Source organism: Thermobia domestica, unplaced genomic scaffold, assembly GCF_964235325.1.
Source record: "Thermobia domestica unplaced genomic scaffold, izTheDome1.hap1.1 HAP1_SCAFFOLD_1023, whole genome shotgun sequence".
NCBI classification, from domain to species: Eukaryota; Metazoa; Arthropoda; class Insecta; order Zygentoma; family Lepismatidae; genus Thermobia; species Thermobia domestica.
In genome coordinates, this window is record NW_027656733.1 from 37,478 (window position 1) to 60,058 (window position 22,581).

Below are 22,581 nucleotides of genomic sequence, written 5' to 3' on the forward strand. Positions count from 1 at the left end.
CCCCCCCACATCACCGCGTATGTATATCAAAGTTGTGAATAACTTACGACCATATTATAATGGAGAGTATGAATAGCATTTTTTTATAGTTGCCATTTGTCTCGTATTATACGGGATGTCCCGTTATTCACGCGACAATACTCAAAAAATACGGGACATCTAATTACTCCCAAAACACACCATGCTTATAAGAATAACTCGTTTACTGCTACTACTACTAAATTTTGTTGATAACACAGCAAACTCCGCATTATTACAGCACTTGTGTCTTTTAACAACATTTTACAACAGTGTTCTAGTCATGTTATTTAATCATTGTTTTACAAGTACTTCTGTCCCAGTATAAGCAGCATTCTTAGAAACATAAGAAAAAATGCTCTCTTGCAGCTAAAGGCAAACATAAAGTCATTTTTAGATTACTTTCAAGATCAATACCATTAATACACACCGGTCTGTTAGATTTTAGACTGTTACGCAATATTTTGTTTTAGAGATAGTCGTGAAACTCAAATATTGCCTCTTCCTCATCGCTACAATCGTGTGAGTTGTCGGATATCAAGTTCTCATAGAAAGCGTGATGCATTGGTGGAACGTACTGCAGTAGAGCCTTAATATCATTCAATTTGCTAGCTTTTATTGGTTTTTGGTTCTCGTACTTTTGAGGCAAACCTATTGTATGCAGTTCGAGAGTGTGTTTCTCACGGCGAACTTTACCCTCAACAACATTTATCACACTAAAATCCTCTACATCACTATAGGAATATTTAACAAAATATTTCCATGGATGCTCACATGTTACTTTCAACACTGCAACGCGAGAAAACCGAACTGGGTGCTTGCTTTCAGTAACTTTTCTGTTACACACTTTAGCAAGCAAAGGCTTCGCTGTAACAAAATCACTCTGCTGCATTTCTGTAACATGAAACGGTTTTCGTGAAAGTTGTTTTATAACACCAGCCCACTTACTTGGTGTAAACACGTACTTCTGTAGACGATTTTTCTTTTCAATAAGACCAAAGTCCCTGTCACAAGGTAGGTAGCTATGGCCAGAAACAAGATATTTTTGTTCAACTCTTTTGATACATTGTTTATGTATAAGCTGTAACCAAAGTGCCACTAACGAAATGTTTTTATTCTGTCCAAAGCAATTGTCAGAATACACGATTAGTCTGTCCACATTATGTAGGGTTTCATTAAATTGTGTATATTTAAGTAGACATGATATCACTTCATCTGCCCCACGACCTACGATGTTTTCTGGGCAAACAAACATATACGCATCTTCAGTAGTGCAATCATGCACACAGAAGTTATATGTCCACAACTGTCGTTTATAAAACACTTCCCCTGTGTGAATATATGGTGTTGGCAATGCCTGTTGCATGTCAAACGCAATCACTTTAATATTGCTACCATCTTTCTTTGATTCCTCAATATCGCATTTTAACTCATGGTATGCCATTTGAGCTTTACTTTGGTGCAGGTCAAGTTGGCACTGGAGAGCTTGTTTGTCCTTATCATCAGCTGACTGTACTTTGACCTTCAGTAGGTCACAAACTTTGCATGTGTCACTCGCAGGCTTGCAAAAACTTAGGTTAAATTGTGTATTTAATATGTCCCGGTATATATAATCACTCACTACACTTTCCCCATTATGTTCCCTTTTCAACCAATCAACATAAAGTTTGTACATAGTTGCAATGTTCAGACCTTCAGACAGAAATGCTTTGTGTGGTGTTTTCTGTCGTGAATAATGACTGGCAAGTCTATCTGAGCCTGCGACGTTTTGTTAGGCCTCGCAGTATGTTTAACCCTATTATCATGCTTAGGTACACCTTCAGTTTGTTTCATTTTCACAGCACGAGAAAGTCTACCTTTACTAATGCCTAACAAAGAAATAAATGCTTCCTTGCACACATTTTTATCACTACCATCAACACGCACACAATACTCACGTGTATACTGACGTCTGCTCTTGTCTTTGTCCATACCATACCTTTTCTTCACAGACTTAACTTTAACACAACCATTTATGAACGCATTTTGCATACTAAAGTCAGCAAGACTCCAAAAGTTTTGAAACAATGTTTCATGAGCACTTTCACCAATACTTTCGTAACATTTTTTCACACAGCTGCATGGGGGACCAGGTTGACGGGCAGATATTTTCTTTCCTGTGCTACTTGTATATTCCTGTCCACTGTTTCTTTTGTTCTTTTTTACGTTCCTTGACCATTGTTGTTCATTTCGTTTTCTCTTTTTGCCCCGATATTGTTCTTCTTTAGACATACCAACTTCAAGATTGGGACTTTCTATGTCCACGGACTGTCTATTTTCCGCCATATTGTTTGTTTTGATATGTGACCATTCTTTCTCTCCTGATTGGCTGAATTGGGTTAGACCACTGTTGCACTCAGCTATTTATACAATTTACTCAGGGCAAAAAATCACAAAACTTGTACACATTAAAATTATCACATTGTGGTCTAACCAACATCATGCCTAGATAGTCTTTCATGTGAACAACAGATTGCACCTCAATACAGAAATTCGTGGTAGAGAGGGTTAGACCACTCTTGCGCTGAGCTCCTCAATTTATTGTTACTGCATTTTTGTGCTAAATATAATGTTTTTTCTTGTTATTTTCATTTTTACTCAGTATTGGTTGCGCGTGACGTAAGTTATTTAGCCACAGATTCCTTACAGATCAGGCCCGTATCCAAGGGGGGGTCTAAGGGGGCCGGGCCGCCTACATTTTTGCGGGCCCCCTGAAATTTTCGCGGTAAGCTTGCAAATGAATTATTTTATTTTATTTTATTATTTATTTAACAATTACCAGATACAGCTCTGAGGCCATTTTATACTGGATATCTAACAACAACAACAACAACAACAACAACAACAACAGCAACAACAATGGAAAGGATTTAGAAAGGAATCGGCCAGGGCCTGTTTTAGTAGGTACTATCCCGGCATTTGCCTGGTAGGATTGAGGGAAACCCTAAAAAACCCCAATCAGGATGGTCGGCAGCGGTGGCTCAGTGGTAGAGCGTTCACCTCTGGTGCTTGGGGTCCCGGGTTCGATCCAAGCCCCCGCCAAGTGAACTTTGTGGACGAACACCGTGCTCGTGGGTTTTCTCGGGGTTCTCCCGTTTCCTCCCACTTTCTTCATTCCACCATTTCATTCATTTCTCATTATCACCGTCTCCTTTAGCCTAACCGGCATAAGCGTGGGACGTAAAACTCAAAGATTTCATTTCATTTCATTTTCATGACTTTTGGAACTGTGAGCAGTGAGGTGAGCTAAGTGGCCGAACACGACACAGCATTATTCGACATCAGTGGTCCTCAATCGGTGTACTGCGACACACTGATATGTCACGAGCTCCATAAGGTGTGTCGCGAAATTTTAGATTTTAAAAATCATGAAGCACTTCGCAATTATCTAGTTAAAATCAATTTTGAGATAGGTTGTACCAGTCAACGCCTCCAGAGGAAGTAATATTGCTCACCATTACATAGAGACAATACTTCATACAAACTTACAATCTTACACTACTACAATTTACATTAATAATAATTTATGTAGGTCTAAATTAATATTAATATTAGTAGTTACTAATTAGTATTATTAAAAAATATTAAAACGTGTTGAGATTTGGCCGAGAAGAAAAAAAAACGGGGTGAAAAGAAAAAAAACGTGGGGATTGTAAATATTATAATTATAGGTAAATTGTTTTTATCGTGTTACTTTAATTAAAATCAGATTCTAAAGAGAGGAGGATTAAAAATACACTCTAAGCATAGAATATCTCATGAGTCTGTCATCTTACTGAGATTAAACTCGGCATACTAACTCCATATTAAAACTGTGTGACCACAGGGTTAATCATTTTCGAAACTTTCCTTGTGGAAGGGGCAGAATTTATGTGAATGGAGTAGCTAATTTCTAAAGTACTCGTATCTTAATTTGCCATTTTGCATTTATGAAGTAGCAAAAGCAAGTAAACGTTTCAACCGTTTAAAACGAATTTCTTACCATAGAATTTAAGTCGACCTGACTTTTTATAATTTCTCTTTTACACATATGTGTATCTGAAATGGGTAGGAAATTTATTTATTTTGCGGAGATTAGTCCCAGAAACGTATTCTTTCGTGTGAAGATTGAGCATTTCAGCTAAGATATACTAAAAGATCATTTTAGACTAATGTTAAATTTCAGAAGCTTACTTACCAGGTAATACAAAGACAACCTAAAACAAAATTGTATATATATATAATTTTGTTTTAGGTTGTCTTTGTATTACCTGGTAAGTAAGCTTCTCAAATTTAACATTAGTCTAAAATCATGTTTTAATAAAAACGAAAATGCTATTGGAATTAGATTTTTACAGGTATGTTCAGTAAAGACCCCCCCCAAAAAAAAGATATCAATAAACTGGAATAACAACTCTTCATAAGCTTCGAAGTAGTTAAATTGGTAGACCATTATGATGAAAGCCAGATCGTCACGTTGCCACACTTAATAAATAATCTTTATTTTTTTAACCTTGACTGTTTTTCCTTTTGTTTATATAACGGACGTTTTTCCTAAGGCTATATCATTATCCTCTCTAAACCACTTTCGAATTTTCACGTTCATTACACGCCACCAAACATCATACTTTTGCGCTCTTTATCTTCTTATATTCATATCCATACACATAAAAGAAGAATAAGATCGAAATTATTCCACTTGCAAGTCTTATTTTAAAATACAGTTCTCTTTCTTTCATTTTCTTTTCTTTTTCTTTTTTTAAACAGTAGAACAAACAACCGGATTTCAAATGAAGCTCTCTCGTAGCTAAGCAGTTAGCGTATGCGCCTTTGGCGTGGGAGACCTGAGGTTCGATTCCCAACGGGAGCTCATGTTTTGATTCCACGTCAAGCTGTAGGTCCACGTATAATATAGCCTCGTTGCTGAACAAGGCGCTAAACTAAAAAGCAAACCAAGTTCAAATGAACGATTCTCTCTCCAATCTGTTGTTACTGCTAATGATCTATTTTTTTTTCACTGAAGTGACTTCCTTTTCTTTCTTTGCGAGTAATAAACACGCTACTACGTGACATGGCACACCAAATACCAATCTTATGTGAATACAGAGGCAGCTTCTGCAGTACATGTGTGCTGTTACTTGCCATACTTGCCTCCAGATGAAAGAACGCCTGATCATCAGTCCAGTACCAATAATCGAGTTCCTCCCCTTCTGGAGGAATTACAGATTCCATGAACCAATGACAATAGACTTTTCGGACACCCATGTCTTCAGGAAGCAGTTGATGGATTTTAAAGAGGTGCAATTTCAAAGCCGTATGTGCACTGCCAATGGAGAGCTCAGAATGGCTCGAAAGTCGTCGCAGTATTTATTTATTAAATTTTGAACTCAAAACACATGCAGCTTAATCATCGATTCTTCTGTAACAATCTTGGTCGATAGCTTTTCGGTGCATCCACTGCACTACAGAGTCCTGCACGGGCCAGGCGCGCCCGGTTCGTTCCGGTTCCTCAGACTCTACCACCACGAATTAGGATCCAGACTTGTTGTTGAAGAGGGTACATCGCCTCTTGGATGATAACTATATTGCCCATGTACAAAATGTCAATTGCGCCAAAACAGAATAAAGTTGCGAAACATTCTTATTTATATTATATTAGCAGAAAACCCGTTTTTCGCTCGGGGAGAATACTTTCATTTTGGGCATACAGCGTTGAATTTGGATTTAAACCGCATCGGAAGTCACTGTTGCTCTCAACGACCCTGAAAACTATAGATTCGGCACTAATATCAATCATTTTCGATCATTTTTATATATCTCCCTCTCCCCCAAGTTATCGGGTTGAATTAGATATAAATGGCATCGAAAGTGTCGCTGTTAGTGCCGAACGGCGGGGAAAGTGTCAATGACCCCGAAAACTATGGAGTCATTATTAATATCGGTCATTTTCGATCATTTTAAAATATTTTCCGACTCTTCTTTCCTTACGTTGCACTATCAAAGTGAAATGTTGAAAACCATCCCTGACCAGAACCTCGCCTATGTGCAAATTTGATTGAGATCGGTCGGGTGGTTCAAGAGGGATTGAGTCAGAAACATAGTCATTTTCATTTTTATTTATATAGATTTTGAACATTCAGTTAATAAGCAGTACGTTATATGACATGAATCACTTTGAAATAAGTCAACAATAATTGAAGCCAGTTTTGTAACACGCACAAAGTAGAAATTATAAACATAATACGTCAAAATAGGAAGGAAATTAATCCGAACTTAATGGTATTGTTTACATTGAATTTGTGTTTTATTGTAGTTGAGCGTACTACGATGGGTGCGAGATCACAGAACCCACCACAAGTACAGTGAAACAGAAGCCGATCCTCACAATGCTAAAAGAGGTTTCTTTTATTCCCATATCGGATGGCTAATGCTGGAGAGGCTTCCAGAGAATTTACAAGCTCAGGAGCGTATATACATGGACGACATCAAGCAGAATCCTCTGCTCATGTTTCAGTACAGGTAAGTTGTTATATCTTGTGTTCTATAGTGTGGAAATCCTAATTTAAGTTTAACTAATCAAAACGAAACATCTGAGAGCTGCTATTGCAACCAGGCCCGTATTTAGGTAAGTACTATTCTGTGCTCGAGCACAGGGCGGCACAATTTAGGGGGCGGCAAAATTTTGGATTTTTTAAAAGATTCACAATAAAATAATATTTAAAACTAGCAACACGCAGAGTCCCGCGCAAGCGTGATAAAATATGTTAATGTAGAGGAATATTACCAAAGAGCACGCACTTAATATTCATTTTCAAATAGCTCCGAAAGTAATGAAGCAAAAATTATATAAATTATACAAAATTTTAATTGAAGTTTGGGCTACATTGTAAGAAATAGGAAAGTTTACTACTAGATGTAGAAATGAAGATATACATTAAAAAGTTAAAAAAAACTCAAATGCGTACTCTTAAGGACCAGTGTCCCAAAGAGTGCGTTTTGCGATCCCTAAGAGGGCGCACTCAACACCTATCATACTTGAAACCTAAACCCCTTCGTAAGACGAACACTGCTCATGTCACCATCGTTTACAATTAATGCACTGAATCCAGTCTTCGTCAATTGGTTCTTCATTCAATTCGTGACACACTGCGCATGAAGTTTTGGTTGATCTCAGCTGCAGTATTCTCTGTTCAAATGGATGATTCATCGGGCTGATCAAAGAGTTTTCTCTTTGATTTAACATTTCCTTTGACTCGTTTGCTCTGAAGAAACTTGTGAAATGGAGAAATAGTAAAAAAATTCAGATCGATGTTTGATACGTGCAATTTGTCGCTTTTTTTTTTTTTAAATTTCGGAAGAGTAATGTTGTATTTCGGATGAACAGACGTGCTTGAAGTTGCAGTTTCTGTAGGTCTAAGACGTTTTCCTTTCTCCATGGTGTAATGAAATTATAAGACTTGAGTTTGGAAAAAAATAGCATTTTCTGAAAAATATTGTTGTTACCTAACGATGAAAATGTAAAAAGTATTTTAAACTTTAATTTACCCTAAGGTTTGCTTTCAATTGTTCGTAATTTTATCCAAACTGTTAATTATTACTAATAAACACTATATTATTTAACTACAGGTGATTCTACACTATTTTGCTTTAGCTTCCAACAATTTCTTGATTACACGTCCATGTAGTTTTAAAAATTATATTATGAACATACACGAAATTTAAAATATTACAGAAAATCTTCGTTCAGTTTCACTCACAAATTATGATTTTTATGAGTAAAATTAATGATGATTTTTTTTAAATTCATAATTCGTGGTAAGACTGTACAGGAAAAAATACAGTCTTTGAAAACGTCAGAATAAGAGAAGATCCTTTGTGTAATACATTTGCATGTTAAGAAAGGACAAATTTACTAAATGCTTTTACCTGATACTTTTAATGTGAAATAAAATTGTGCGACTTAATTTCTTTATGATCTGAATGTTCTGTAATTGTATTTCTCTCTCAGTTCGGGTCATTTAGGATAATCTCGAAAACACCTCTAGCTATGATTCCATGGTAGAGCACCCTCTTGTTGTGCGTGGAGTTCCTGTTCGATCCCAGCCCGCGACAAATGGGCTTTATGGTGGACAAACACCGTATACTGTACATTGGTTTTCTCGGAGTTCTCCTATTACTTTCTTCATTGTACCATTATCACCTATCTCATCATCCTTTTCTCCTTCAGCCTCGGTGCTTAATCATGGGATGTTAAACCCAGATTAAAAAAAAAAAAAAAGCTTGTATACTCATGTTACTTTTTAAAATTTTATCTCATATGTCTGTCTTAAGAAACATCTGGAAATAGGAACTGCCGTCAAAGAAATCTAATTCAAACAATCTACTTACACTTGTGAAACTACATGGGCTCTTGTAGGAGATTCAGATGGTAGTTCCTTGAAAAATCGATGATGCACTGGCGGACTGTATGGTAATAAATCCTCCATATCCTTCTTCTTAACTTCTGTTACTGGTTCTGGGGTATATAGCAGGTATTACTGAATCTTACATAAATGTAACACATGACGCTCAGGTGACTTATTTCTTAAGTCAAGTTTGTAAAATTCTACATCAGATTGTAGAGTCTCCTTAAATGTTAGAGTAAGAGAAGAATTTCTTTCATAATTGAATTATATGATTTTCAGCCTGTTAAAGCCAAACCATTAACTGAATTCTTTCTGTTTGCTAATCTACTCTTCGAGCTACGAGTTGATAGAAAAAAATGAAAGAATATAATCCCAATGACTTCAAAGCTAGGGAACGTTTTCTTTGCTTTAGCATCAATGTATATAGAGTATTACAGGTAGCACATTTTCTGCTATCGAGAGAAAACAATACCCAGAATTGTTGAGCGACGTGACGTCACGTGGAAGAGAGCACGAAACAAACACATTGTAGGGAATACAGTATACGGTGTTGATGCATGAAATTTATAAAGAAGGGTAATTATTGAGACAAAAATGAATAAAAAATAACTATGTTGTTGCTCAAAGTTCGAATTGAGAAAGGAAGACTCCAGGTATGATACAGCACCCCTTTCCTAAAACGTTGTTGGTACAACGACAGTGAGTTTCTCGGTGTAAACGGGCAGACACAATTGATGTAAACAATGGTAATATTTATTCTATTCATTTCTTACCGAAAGATTATGAGACAGACTTACAACACGAACTTCTTAACCCTTAACGAGTTTTCGTAACCATTTGGTTACACATGTTTTGATCTTGCCTATTGCGTTTGAAGACTATTATTTTTAGGTATTGTTCCTTGTGGTTATTTGTGTACATGCTTTCCGCGATCCAGAGAAGCTGTTGGTTCCTGGTGACAACTCTGGTAAATTTTACGCGGAAGGTAGTCTGTGGATATATTGTTTTGCAAGCAGTGCCGGAAACAGACAGAAAAGATAGTGAACAGTTAAGGGTTAAGCTACCTGTAAAAAAAAAAGTTCCGCACTCATGCAATTTCTTCTCTGTATATATCGAATTGGCATGGAATTGTTAAGAACGAACAGAAGTAAAAGGTTGAGAAAATAATTTATTTTTCAAACATATGAAGAACTTGAAAGAAATTTAAATAACTTTAGTCATGGATGCAGATCATGCAGGACGAGCAAAGATGTTATAAAAGAGGATTTGCCCGTTTTATTCCCTATAACACGACGAAGCCAAAAAATAATTGAGACAAACCTGATTGCCTGCTCTTTTTTCCGTCAGTAATGCTCGCTCAAAACATAGGTTTTCTGTATGCCAACATGTAGGGTTCATTGCGTTTATTCTTATTTAAATATTCGCTTTAACGTTTAAAATGGTTACATGTGCAGCTTATGGATTCGCGTTTGTTACCTTCAATGGAGCCCGCGTTCTTATTTCCGTTGAGGCTCTTGCTCACTTGGTCTAGGACTCATCCTTCAATAAGGATCACACTCAAGGTCGAATCCAGGATTTTCTGAGAGGGAGTGCACCAATAATTACCAAACTAACCAATCACACTGAAACTCTTCAAAGTGGCATGCGACAATATTCTTTACCCGTGACAACGCTGATACATAGAACGGAGGGTATTTTAAAGAGGGTCGCAAGTGATATGCAGGAAAAAATGTTCTCTTCCCTAGCTTTTGTTTTCTGTCCTACTTGACAAATGTTACATTGTTTTGCTTGGTGAATCCTTTACCTTCAACCTTCAGAAAATAGACTTAAAGTATTGCTTTTGCAAAGCTTTGCTTTCTCTTAAGCCCCAAACAGAAAAATAATGGCAGAAAGTTTCGGAAAGTGTTGCTATTTTCACTGCTAGCTTCTCATTTTAGATAATGTATATTTACAACAAAGGGGGTGCACGTGCACCGGTGAACCCCCCTAAATCCGGCCCTGATCATACTTACTAGACTGCTGGGAGCTCGCGCTCACTAATTTCATTGGGGTACGCGTTTATTGGGTTTGGGCTCACTACACTCAAAGAGGCTCGGGCTCACTGATCTGAACTAGAGTAGGAGTCACTACCATTAATGACCTCGTGCTCAATGACGTCAGTGGGGCTTGCGATGATTTGTCCTTGAGTTCATTACTTTCAGTGGGGAAAGCGTTCACTATTCTCGTTAAGGCTCGCTGTTACTCAAGCTCAGGCTCATATCCTTCAATGAGGCTCGCGTTTACTCGGTCTCACATCTTTCAGTGAGGCTTACTCTCACTAGGCTCCTTGGAGATCGCGCACCCTAATCTATTTCGAGCGAGCACGCGATTAGTTAAGTTTGGGGTCACTAATGTTAATTAGACTTGCTCACTCGCGCGCGATATCTTCCGTCAACTGGGCTCGAGCTCAATCATCAATGGGGCTCAAACTCACGGCACCGGTGTACGTTAATGTGGGCTCGGGTTCCTTATTTTCAGTGGGATTCGCGTTATTTATTCTCGTTGAGGCTCACGCTTGCTTGGTCTAGGACTCACATTCTTTAATGAGGTTCGAACTCACTAGAATCTTGAAACTCCCGCTCTTTAGTCTCCTTCGGTCACGCACTTGCTTGGGTTCGGGCACACTAATCTGGATTTGACTCGTGCTCACTCGTGAGCTCGGATTCATTACCTTTAGTGGGCTCGTGCTCATTATTCTCGTTGAAGCTCGTGCTTATTTGGCCCCGGGCTCATATCATTCAATGAGGCTTGCACTAACTAGGTTCCTTGGAGCTAGTGCTCTCTGATCTCTTTCGGGCAAGCACTTACTTGGGCTCAGACTTCAACACTCAGTGGGACTCGAGCTCACTGGCGTTTGTAGGGCTTGTACTCATTTTTGCTTGGGCTCACATCCCTTACTCAGGCTCGTGCTTAGTCGGGTTCTGGTTCAGATCCTTTAATGAGACTTGCAGTTATTAGCCTCCTGGCACTCGCGCTTACGAATTTTGTTCGGGCACATTTTCCGCAAACTAAACCCAAAATATAGTAGAAACCAAGGGCGCCGATCCTGGAGCGGCAAGGAAACCCCCCAAGCTCATGTGGGCCCCCTATTGTATTTATGAATATACAATATTTGGCATAATTTGAGTGCAATTTGTCTTAAAATCTTCATATATATATATATACCTTCTGCATCTGAATGTCCCCCCCCCCGCCCTCAAATTAACAGAGGAGTCGGCGCCCTTGGTAGAAACATATGTAAAAACAAGAACATTTATTTTAGCAATCTCAATCTAAAAAAATAATGCCCAAACAATACAGAAACACAATGCAAGGAAAATCAATAAATTCTTTCAGGGTTCTGTGACTACTTCTGATGGCTGCAATTAGAATTATCACTAACATTTCCTATCAATATTTATAAAACAATAACAATGAGTGGATGATAACATTAGTATATATTTATTATAATATAGCAATTTAACCTGCGTATTTGTAGTGTTAGAATTAGTAACACTTTTTGTCTCTATGAAGTTTCAACAATCAAATGAAGTTAGAACATGCTCGGAGTAGGGGAAGTGCGCACAGTACCGGACGTTACCCAGTACCGGACAGTAGTAGTAGAGTCCGTATCTGATAGATGACAGACATTTGCTGGTTATCATCACCATTGTGTAAGTCCAAGGTGTAGGTGAGCAAGTTGTGACTTGTGTCACGCCAGTGTGGAGCGAAATATTGGCGTGTGTAGCTGAATTGCTGTGTATGTTGGTGCTTTGTGTTAAGTTTTGTCTACTATGTCGACTGTACGGGTAAGTACGCGAACATTTTGTTACATATATGACTTCTCTTATTGTATAATGTACCCAAGTATGATAATAAATATTGAATTACGGAAAGTGTTACTACGTGATTCGACATTATATGCTAACATGTTAATTTCCCAGTACCGGACAGTATGTATGTTCCCAGTATCGGACAAGGACACAATGTCGTCCTTACGGAAACTTTATAATAGTAGCGTTTCTCGTTCTTGTTTTTTCCAGGTAAGATGGCAAACAAGAAAAAGGGGAAGTGGGTGGAAAATGATATGAAGAAGGCAACGCAAGCAGTCATGGAAGGGCAAATGAGTTTGAGGGTAGCAGCACGTAACTTTCTGGTACCTAAGAGCACTTCAGGGGATAGAGTGAAAGACTTGAAAATTGGAAATACAATAGAAATGACTCCTCAAATGGGCCGTTTTGATACAACTTTTTCAGAAGAAATGGATTCGCAGCTTGTTAATCATCTAAAGGACTTGAGCAACCAATTGCTGCCAATGAACAAAAAGGAGTTTTTGAAATTTGTTTTCGATTTAGCAGAGCACCTCAAAATTAATCATCAGTTTAATAAAGACAAAAAATGTGCGGGACAGAACTTCTACTACAGTTTCATGAAACGTCATCCTGAACTGACGTTGCGTATTTCTCAGTCGACGAGCATGCAGAAAGCTGTGGGGATTAGTAAAAAGCACGTTGATTTATTTTTTAACAAATATGAAGAGTTACTTGTAAAGTACAACTTTAAACCTTCTATTATATTTAACTATGGTGAGACTGGAGTGTCGGTGGTTCACGATAATGCAACTAAAGTTTTGTCGCAGAAAGGAAAGAAACAGGTCGCAAACATTACTTCAGGAGAAAGAGGCAGAAACATCACAGTACTGCTCACGATTAATGCAACTGGTGATCAGTTTCTGCCCCCGTTGTTTGTCTTTCCGCGGAAAAGGATATCTGAGGAACTGAAGAAAGATGCGCCAACGAATAGTGTTTTCATTGTTGAAGAAAGTGGATGGATGACAGCTGTAGGTTTCCAGAAATATCTTGAAATGTTTGTTGCTCGCGTGAAGCCGACGAAGAGTGGGTGCAGTGTATTTTGTGTCACAAATGGGCTCATGTTGCATGCACAAGTCAAGAGAATCTTGACTATTACATATGTGATCGGTGCAATTTTTTTAGTGTTTGTTTATGTTCAGGTGAGGTAAGACTAATATTCACATTTTCACACTCCTTGTTCAGTACTGGGATATCGGCTTGACATTTCTTTGCTTGTATTATTATTGTTTCTGCAACGATAACACGAAATGTGTTTTATTTACTTAAATATTTATAGAAGTGTCTTACGTTCATACTGTATATCTTTCTATTCATTGCACATAAAAGGAAACAAATGTATTTTATGTTGTGTCCGGTACTGGGTAACGTTTTTGTGTGTGTGTGAATTTGAACCGGATTTTCATTTTCATTTTAAAAATATATGCTCTCCATTGTTGTAGTTTCTTTTATGTCAGCTCTTATAATACATGTCCAACTTTAATATGATTGCATTACTTTCATGATGTACCTCTTACTTATCTCGTGGATTCGAAAAAAACCTTAGGTGTCCGGTACTTACAGCGATATATCCCTATTATAATTAATCTGTACCTATTTTGTCAATACTGATCAGAGGCGCAATAATCAAGCATATAGCCTATATATAGTTAAAAGAAAAAACATTGTTATTGACATGACATGTTGTCATGGAAAAGATTATTATGGACGTATACACGAAATGGACGAATATAGATGGAATATGTTTGTGTAAATAAAAGGAATAAATCGATGTTAGTTGGTATGTATAATGTTATGACATATTAATCTGAAGTTGATAGGTTTATTGTAATAACTTGATATATCTGCGAATTAGGGCTAAAGTGTTTATTCGCTTTATCTGGTGCCGTAGACCCGAGACTATACCGAAAACCTTTAGTTCCGAAGGATAGTAAGAACGGAGTTTATGTGCATATTTTACCTTTTATGAGTTTCACTACTTTGAGAAGTGGAAAGAAAATCCAAAGAACTGGAATTATGCAGGATTCGGAGATTGAAGAAGTGCCCAGTACTTTAGTTGAAACCATGTCTGGAAATGCCGTAACTGTGTCCGAACGTTCCCATTCTAATCTTATTGATATGATTAGTCAACTACTAGATGCTAAATACGAACAACAAAATAAAAAGCTAGAACAGATACAGAAATCGAATGATGAGAAGCTGGAGCATATGAAAAAATCGAATGATGAGATGCTGGAGCATATGAAGAAATCAAATGATGAGAAGTTCGAGCAAATATTGACCCAACACAAATCTCTTGCAGATAGAGTTCAGGGTATCCATGAAAATTTCGATAGGCTACAGCATAATTTGAAAGAGGATCTACATGTACTGACTGATGAGGTTATTATCAAAATCACCAATGATGTAACGCGTGAAATAGATACCAGGTTCCAGCAATTCAGCAATAATTGGCAGGGCAGACAAGATCAGCTAACCCTGGAAACTGAATCAATAAAGCAAGCCGTCGAAGTCCTAGAGTCGACTACAAACCAACAAAAAATTCAAATAGTGAGTATCACTGCCCAGGTCGACTCACATAGTATACAAATAACCAACATACAGGAGGAAGTGAGATTATTACAAGAAAGGGAAGGTAACCACAATAATCCTGTGTATAAGGAAGTTTTGGATGTTCCCAATCAACAGGAAATATCGTATCATTGCCCGAGAACTCCATTAATGGAAACCGACAGATCATCTTCCTCTAAAGGTTCCACTGATGATGATTTGGCTGCGGAAAACCTCAGAAGACGTTTCCAAGATCGTAATCGCAAAAGGAAGAATGAAATAAATAAGCGTGAAAGGGGTATAGGTTATTACCAACATCAACGAAACCACAACGATAGCAAAATAAATGTCAAGGTCAGCGAAATCAAGGCCATGACAAAATTCAGCGGTAAGTGTGACGAAACCGCAAGCTCGTTTTTAGAAAAATTCGAAGCAGAGTGTGAAATTATGGGCATAGCTCAATCTAAATTTATGAAGTTGTTACCACATCTGTTACTTCCTCCTTGTTCCTTGTGGTTTAAAGCTATTCGCGACCATATAAAATCCTACGAAGAATTCAAACGGGCCCTGTTGGCTAATTACGAAAATGATTTCTTGTTAGCTAACCGCGATGCGATGGTGCGAACTCGACACTATTCACCTCGGGTCGATAAATCTCTTACGGATTTTACAATCAATGCATATAATGAACTCAAACTCGTCAATCCGTTTCAGCCCGAATCCAGAATAATTGCTTCCGTACGCATTTTATTGCCGTATAAATTACAACAAATTCTGTTGTCAGCTCAATGCGTAAACTTCAATCATCTCATAATCTTAGTTCAGAACTTTGAGAATCAATTCCCGAACCCTAGCGGAAGTAACCGTAATCCGCCTAATCCGATTCCCGTCAGAAACCTGAATATAACTAATGAGAATACCGAAAATCTTCGCAGCGATGAGAGATCACGTGACAATACTGGCATTGGAATTAGTGAAAGATTTGTTATGCGTACTGGAACTGGAGCTAATGGAAGATTCGATACCAGCGGTAGAAATGGAACGAATTATAATAATCCGAGGAACAGTTGGACGAACGGAAGAAACTTTCGTGGAAGACGTAATTACAGTAACAATGTCATGCATACCAGTGTGACCCAAAACAGATTCAATTGGAGATCTCGAGATGGCAGGAACTGTCGGAATAGGACCGAAGTAATAAATGAAACAGGAAATGGATCAAGAGAAAATAACCAAGATTGTGGTGTTCAATGTACTTTAATTGACTCGTTTATTAATCATAATTTAAACTAAAACCCGCTGTTAACTAAATTAAACTTGGATAACAATTCTTAATTTATTCTCTCAGATGTTATGAGTTGTGTTATGAATACTTCATTTGGACTTTATATTTGAGCAACATGTTATGATGTGATTAATTTATCTTATCTTTGTATTAACTTTGAATGTTATGTTTACCTTTATTTTACTTTACATGTTCAAAAGAGATTTTGATTGTGTTAACTTGAAATCCATGACAGTGAACTTAAATTGAAGCTTTTAAATGTAATTATTACCTTCTGATCGTGTTATTGACGTGTGATATGATGGCAATCTTAATTGTAAATAATGTTGTTTGTATATGAATGTTATCGCTCAGTGTAAAAGAGGAACAATTAACTAGTAACTCTGCGTAAGTCATCAGTTAGTTATAATTTTGAATAGACCCATAAATAATATTTTTAATGAATCGACGTTTTATGATACGTAATTAGTAATAAAAGAAAAATGTTGTTATAAATGAATTGATATATATATATGGAGAAAGAAGAGAAAAGAAAAATATTTATATTGATGTAATAATAATTGATACGAGAGTTGATGTAATAATAATTAGTACGAGGGCTATTCAAAAAGTGAGTGTTTTGAAAATATCCAGGGTTCTTTCCTTCACTGTAATACTGTTACGGAATTCCCGTTCTGGGCGACATTTACAGCGATATATCCCTATTATAATTAATCTGTACCTATTTTGTCAATACTGATCAGAGGCGCAATAATCAAGCATATAGCCTATATATAGTTAAAAGAAAAAACATTGTTATTGACATGACATGTTGTCATGGAAAAGATTATTATGGACGTATACACGAAATGGACGAATATAGATGGAATATGTTTGTGTAAATAAAAGGAATAAATCGATGTTAGTTGGTATGTATAATGTTATGACATATTAATCTGAAGTTGATAGGTTTATTGTAATAACTTGATATATCTGCGAATTAGGGCTAAAGTGTTTATTCGCTTTATACTGTGCGCACTTTCCCTATACAAAAAGTATATGCTAAAAGCAGAAGACGCGATTTCCTCTCTTCCGCCTGACGTCACACTTCCAGCGACCAATGCCAGTTCGAATCGCATATTTAGCAGCCCCTGCTTTAGCATCACTATCGACTCTATCTTCCAAAAACCTACCCTGGTTACTAACTCATATCATTACATTCATAAATTCAATTGACAACGTAATTAGCTCGCTTGAAATGAAAGATGAGCAAGAAGTTTGAAATTTTGATGTGTTCATATTCATATCTCTAGATGAATCATTCATACAAAATTCATTTTATTTCTAAACAAACTACGCACAAATGTATGGAGACGTTTTCATTGTGCTCTGAAAGAAATATTCTGCTTCTTTCCAAGCATAATAAATAGTAAAATTTATACAAGTTGTTTAAAATGTCTAGGCATTAATCTCTTGAAGTATGAATGGAGCTTTAGATAGAAGCTTAGAGATGAAATCTCTCCAAAATGAGCAAACTCCTTCAGTAAACCGAGTGTCCCATTTAGCGTTTCTTTACAGCATTGAGATTAGACGTGACATAGGTTTGTGGAACCCTATCCGTATAGTCTTCTACCTGACATTGATCACGGATCTCTTGGAGCCAAAGAGAGAGTGCTAATCTTTTAGCCACAAGGGAGAACCTATGTTTACTTAGGAACGATAACAGGAAAATGAACACCTCCCGAAGGTTGCAAATTTTACAAGTAGACGAGTATCACTGTTAAAAGAATGTGTGACACTGTTAGGAGAGATCAAATAACAATACATACAATATGCTAATTAACAGTCTATTTTTCATGTACAGCATAGTTATATACTAATTATTACGAATAAATAATAAGAAAAGCCATTCTAACTCAATATAAACTATCAACTACATCAGATTAGAAACAAACGACATTCCCCTCACAGGCCGGTAGCCAGCCCAAAAATATAGGTGGGGCTGATACAACCATATTATAGTTCATCACCATATTATAGTTCATTTGCAAGCCTATTATGAAAATTTTAGGACGACCAGTAAAATTTTAAGGGGCCGTCTCCCTAGACCCCCGCAAATACTGGCCTGTCTGCTCATCATCATGAAAAATCATTTTCCTCTATTATCTCGGAATCAAATAATCAGAATATATCCTAAACGATTCCATCTATTTCAACTAGACTTAATCTATGGAAAGGTCTAACAAAGATCCTCACAAATCATAATGATTTCGTTATCTAACGACATTATCTTTTGTTTGCTTTTTTGTTCGTAAAAATTTAATGTTCCTTTTCAGCACTAAAACTATATGAGACGTCGACCTACAGTTTAAGATGGAATCCAGACTACCGTAATTCGTGGGGGGCGCGGTGGCTCAGTGGTAGATAGTTCACCTATGGCGCTTGGGGTTCCGGGTTCGATCCCAGCCTCCGCCAAGTGAACTTTGTGGTGGACAAACACCGTGCTCGTGGGTTTTCTCGGGGTTCTCCCGTTTCCCCCTACTTTCTTCATTCCACCATTTCACTCATCTCTCATCATCACCGTCTCCTTTAGCCTAACCGGCATAACCGTGGGACGTAAAACTCAAAGATTTCATTTCATTTTTACCGTCATTCGTTTAAATTATTTTAATCCTCTCCTGCCGAGAATCGGATTCAGGATAACGTAGAGCAAAGATGCTTGCGCTTGATGCTAGACTAGTGGAAAGGACATATTATTAACGCCTTTCCATTTTTACTGCATATACAATGTTACTAAAGATTATTATTTTGTCCCTATTTTTAAGTATCACTTGCTGCAATGTAAAGTACAAATTATATTTTGAAATGTCATTGCGACTAGAAGCAGAAAAAGGTATTGGACACAAGTAAATACTCACAAATTAGGCAACGTCAAATTACAAACTAGATATCTTGAACATATTATACAGCGTGTTCAAAAAATACTGTCATAGTTTAAAGTGGTATTACGCCATTTTGGATAATCCTATTTAAATGAAATTGGTCACATTTGAAAGAAAAACTCAAATATTTTTGTGTATGTCAACAATGGACAGGAATGTCAATAATGGACGGAATCAAACACAGAAAAAGTAAATTCACTTATGTTTATTTTGTGATTAGTCGAAAGCCCAGAAATCTAAATCCTAATCCCTAATCCTAGTTTTCAGCCTATTTGAGGAAGCTTTAAAACATATTGCCGATATCGGTTCATTGTTGGATATTTAGCACTCAGTTGCTGTTTCTGGTGGAGATCACTTGGGAAGCTTTTATGTTTCCTACTGTTATGCCGTAATGTGAAAACGTAAATTTATTTCCTTTCGTTGTGTTGTGTTGTTATTAAAGAATAAGTTTAAAAGAGTTATGGCGACCCCACAAGAACGAATTTGGGGTGTTTTGGAATATCACCGCACGCAGAGTTTGTTGCAGGTTCAATGTGCTTTTAGGCAAAAGTTTCAACATCAGACTCCTATGCAACGAAGGGTTGTGTCTATGTACCACTTTTGCCTCAAAACCTGCAAGAAGTGCAAGATTGTATCGTGCTACCATTCAGTCCATTTCATCAGATATGTTCGAACGTGTGTGGCGTGAATGGGAATATCGTTTGATGCCTGCATCGCCACTCGAGGGGCCCACATTCAATGTCTATGAGGTACAGTTAAAAAAAATGAATTTTTCTTTCAAATGTGACTAATTTCATTTAAATACGATTATCCAAACAACCAATAACACTATAAAATATGATGGTATTTTTATGGAAACGCACTATTATGCATTTTAAAGTTCTTAAGGTATAGTATTACAAAATATTTGACAATAGTTGAATACGACTTTGTAAAATCTAAAGATTAAGAAATTACAATGAATAAGAAAGCGAACATAATAATTTCAAAAATCAATTTATTACTCTTAAATAAATTTATAATACATAGTTTAATTCACTGTAACATAGATAAATTTAATTAAAGTGTATGAAAATGTACTATTGTTAGTATTTACATGTAAAATTTAAAAATTTCTATCTAAAAAACTTTTATCTTTTTTTTAAGGCATTACATAATCCTATCAATTATCTGCTGTTTCCTCGTGCCAGGAGGTGTTCCATATTTCCTTTGGAACGAAGACTTATCAGTTTCAATACTGGTTCCTATCTTCTTCCGCCATCTGTTACTCCTGCATACCACCTTCTGCGTTAACAGTGTTGCACATCTGTGGGGACACAGGCCATACAACAAGTAAGGAAATGGAATAGAACGTAACATTAAAAAAAAAAAAAAGTTTTAAGTTGTTTAATTTGAAAGAAAACTATGTAAGCGAAAGAAAAGGATATTTATATCCTTTAATTCCCTTCAAAGACACCCATATCATTTACTTATCCTTTTTATGAATCTTGGTGGTTCATTACGTAGCGGTTCGTGTCAACGCAACTCAAAATTTGAATTTTAGTTGAGAGCTTCCATAATTACTTGTCCCATTTTTGTGTTGGAATCTGAAAATTTTGCGAAGACCGTAACGAAATGAAGCCTTTGGTCTTGCAATTATGTATTTATGAACCTTCCTTCAGTTGTATTAGAATAGTTTATGTGGAAGTGACATTGACGTCCTTCGTAAATAGACGTTCCGATTCAATTTTCATGTTCGTCTAAAAAATATCGCTTATGCTACAGGGTGTCTCTAAAGTCTTCATTCAATTTTAAAGAGTAACTAACTGAACCTGCGCTCTCTACACAGCACATCATTCACGTATGAGCATGAATTTCCTTGTCATTCCTCACAACATCTGTACATGTCCCTTTACAGACACAAGGAAAAGGCGTCTTGAAAAATCGGCAAAGGGTACAGAAAGGGGAGATTTTTTTTTATTATTTTTTCAATATCTCTCATCTTTGCAAGATTTGAGCCTACTTCCGGTTGGAATTGGTAATTCATGTATAATCAGTGTTTTCTTTCTATTTGCACGTAGTATGTATGTCGGTGATATATGGTGTTAATTGGACAAAACACTCCAAACATTAAAGATTCATCTTAGACAGGAGAAATGGTTATCCTTCGTTTTTCATTATTATTACGTTTGTGAAGTTGTCCCGCCCACCTAATGAATTTTTCTTTTTCTTATCTACATCGTTAGTTTATCGTTAGTTTACGTTAGTTTTGCTAAAATTATCGTTAGTTTCGAAAAAATAAAATTTTTATTCAATAAATAAATGGGCAGGCCAACTTCACGGTTCCCCACCCACAAACGAATTTCAAAAGTTTTTCATATCACATCGTTAGTTTATCGTTAGTTTACGTTAGTTTTGCTAAAACTATCGTTAGTTTCGCAAAAATAACGATTTTATTCGAGAAACAAAGTTTCCCGCCAACTGTGAATTAGCCCGCCCATATTGAATTCTCATAAAATTCCAACTCATATCGTTAGTTTATCGTTAGTTTACGTTAGTTTTGCTAAAACTATCGTTAGTTTTGCTAAAACTATCGTTAGTTTTGCAAAAATAACGATTTTATTCAAGAAATAAAGTTTTCCGCCAACTGTGAATTAGCCCGCCCATATTGAATTCTCATAAAATTCCAACTCACATCGTTAGTTTATCGTTAGTTTACGTTAGTTTTACTAAAACTATCGTTAGTTTTGCAAAAATAACGATTTTATTCGAGAAATAAATGGGCAGGCCAACTTCACGGTTCCCCACCCGCAAATGAATTTCAAAACTTATTTCTATCACATCGTTAGTTTATCGTTAATTTACGTTAGTTTCGCAAAAATAACGATTTTATTCAAGAAATAAAGTTTCCCGCCAACTGTGAATTAGCCCGCCCATATTGAATTCTCATAAAATTCCAACTCATATCGTTAGTTTATCGTTAGTTTACGTTAGTTTTGCTAAAATTAACATTTGTTTTGCAAAAATAACGATTTTATTTGAGAAATAAAAGTTCCCGCCAAATGTAAACACAATTACATAGCAGACATACGCCTATCATGTTCCCTCAGATACATGAGAATGTGTCCAGTATGTGCCTTATATACTTCTTACGTATGCCTGTTATGTAAATGTGCTGTTAGGGTTTACATCTGGCGGGAACTTTTATTTGTCGAATAAAATCGTTATTTTTCCAAAACAAACGTTAATTTTAGAAAATTAACGTAAACTAACGTTAAACTAACGATATGAGTTGGAAGTTTAAGGAAATTCAATATGGATTGGCTAATTCACAGTTGGCGGGAAACTTTATTTCTTGAATAAAATCGTTATTTTTGCGAAACTAACGATAGTTTTAGCAAAACTAACGTAAACTAACGATAAACTAACGATATGGGTTGGAATTTTATGAGAATTCAGTATGGGCGGGCTAATTCACAGTTGGCGGAAAACTTTATTTCTCGAATAAAAACGTTATT

At 36.6% G+C, this 22,581-nt stretch overlaps 2 protein-coding genes across 2 annotated transcripts in view; one reads left to right on the forward strand and one right to left on the reverse strand.

Moving 5' to 3' along the window:
• Positions 1 to 12,506, forward strand: part of LOC145677546 (acyl-CoA desaturase-like) — a gene marked incomplete at its 5' end in the record, with an annotated part of 31,873 nt that extends 19,367 nt beyond the window's left edge. Inside the window, 2 exons of the mRNA XM_081748013.1 lie at positions 6,350 to 6,555; positions 12,503 to 12,506. Coding sequence (XP_081604139.1) covers positions 6,350 to 6,555; positions 12,503 to 12,506 — 210 coding nt within the window. The remainder of the gene's footprint in view (positions 1 to 6,349; positions 6,556 to 12,502) is intronic.
• On the reverse strand, positions 1,620 to 2,591 carry LOC145677545 (uncharacterized). Its single transcript, XM_081748011.1, has one exon. It carries the CDS (start codon positions 2,341 to 2,343, stop codon positions 1,705 to 1,707), a length of 639 nt encoding a protein of 212 aa, XP_081604137.1. The 5' UTR covers positions 2,344 to 2,591; the 3' UTR covers positions 1,620 to 1,704.
• Positions 12,507 to 22,581: the final 10,075 nt, after the last annotated feature.

What these genes read in the sequence shown, in the direction of transcription:
- LOC145677545 (XM_081748011.1), bottom strand. Translation starts at nt 2,343, where the DNA reads ATGGCGGAAAATAGACAGTCCGTGGACATAGAAAGTCCCAATCTTGAA.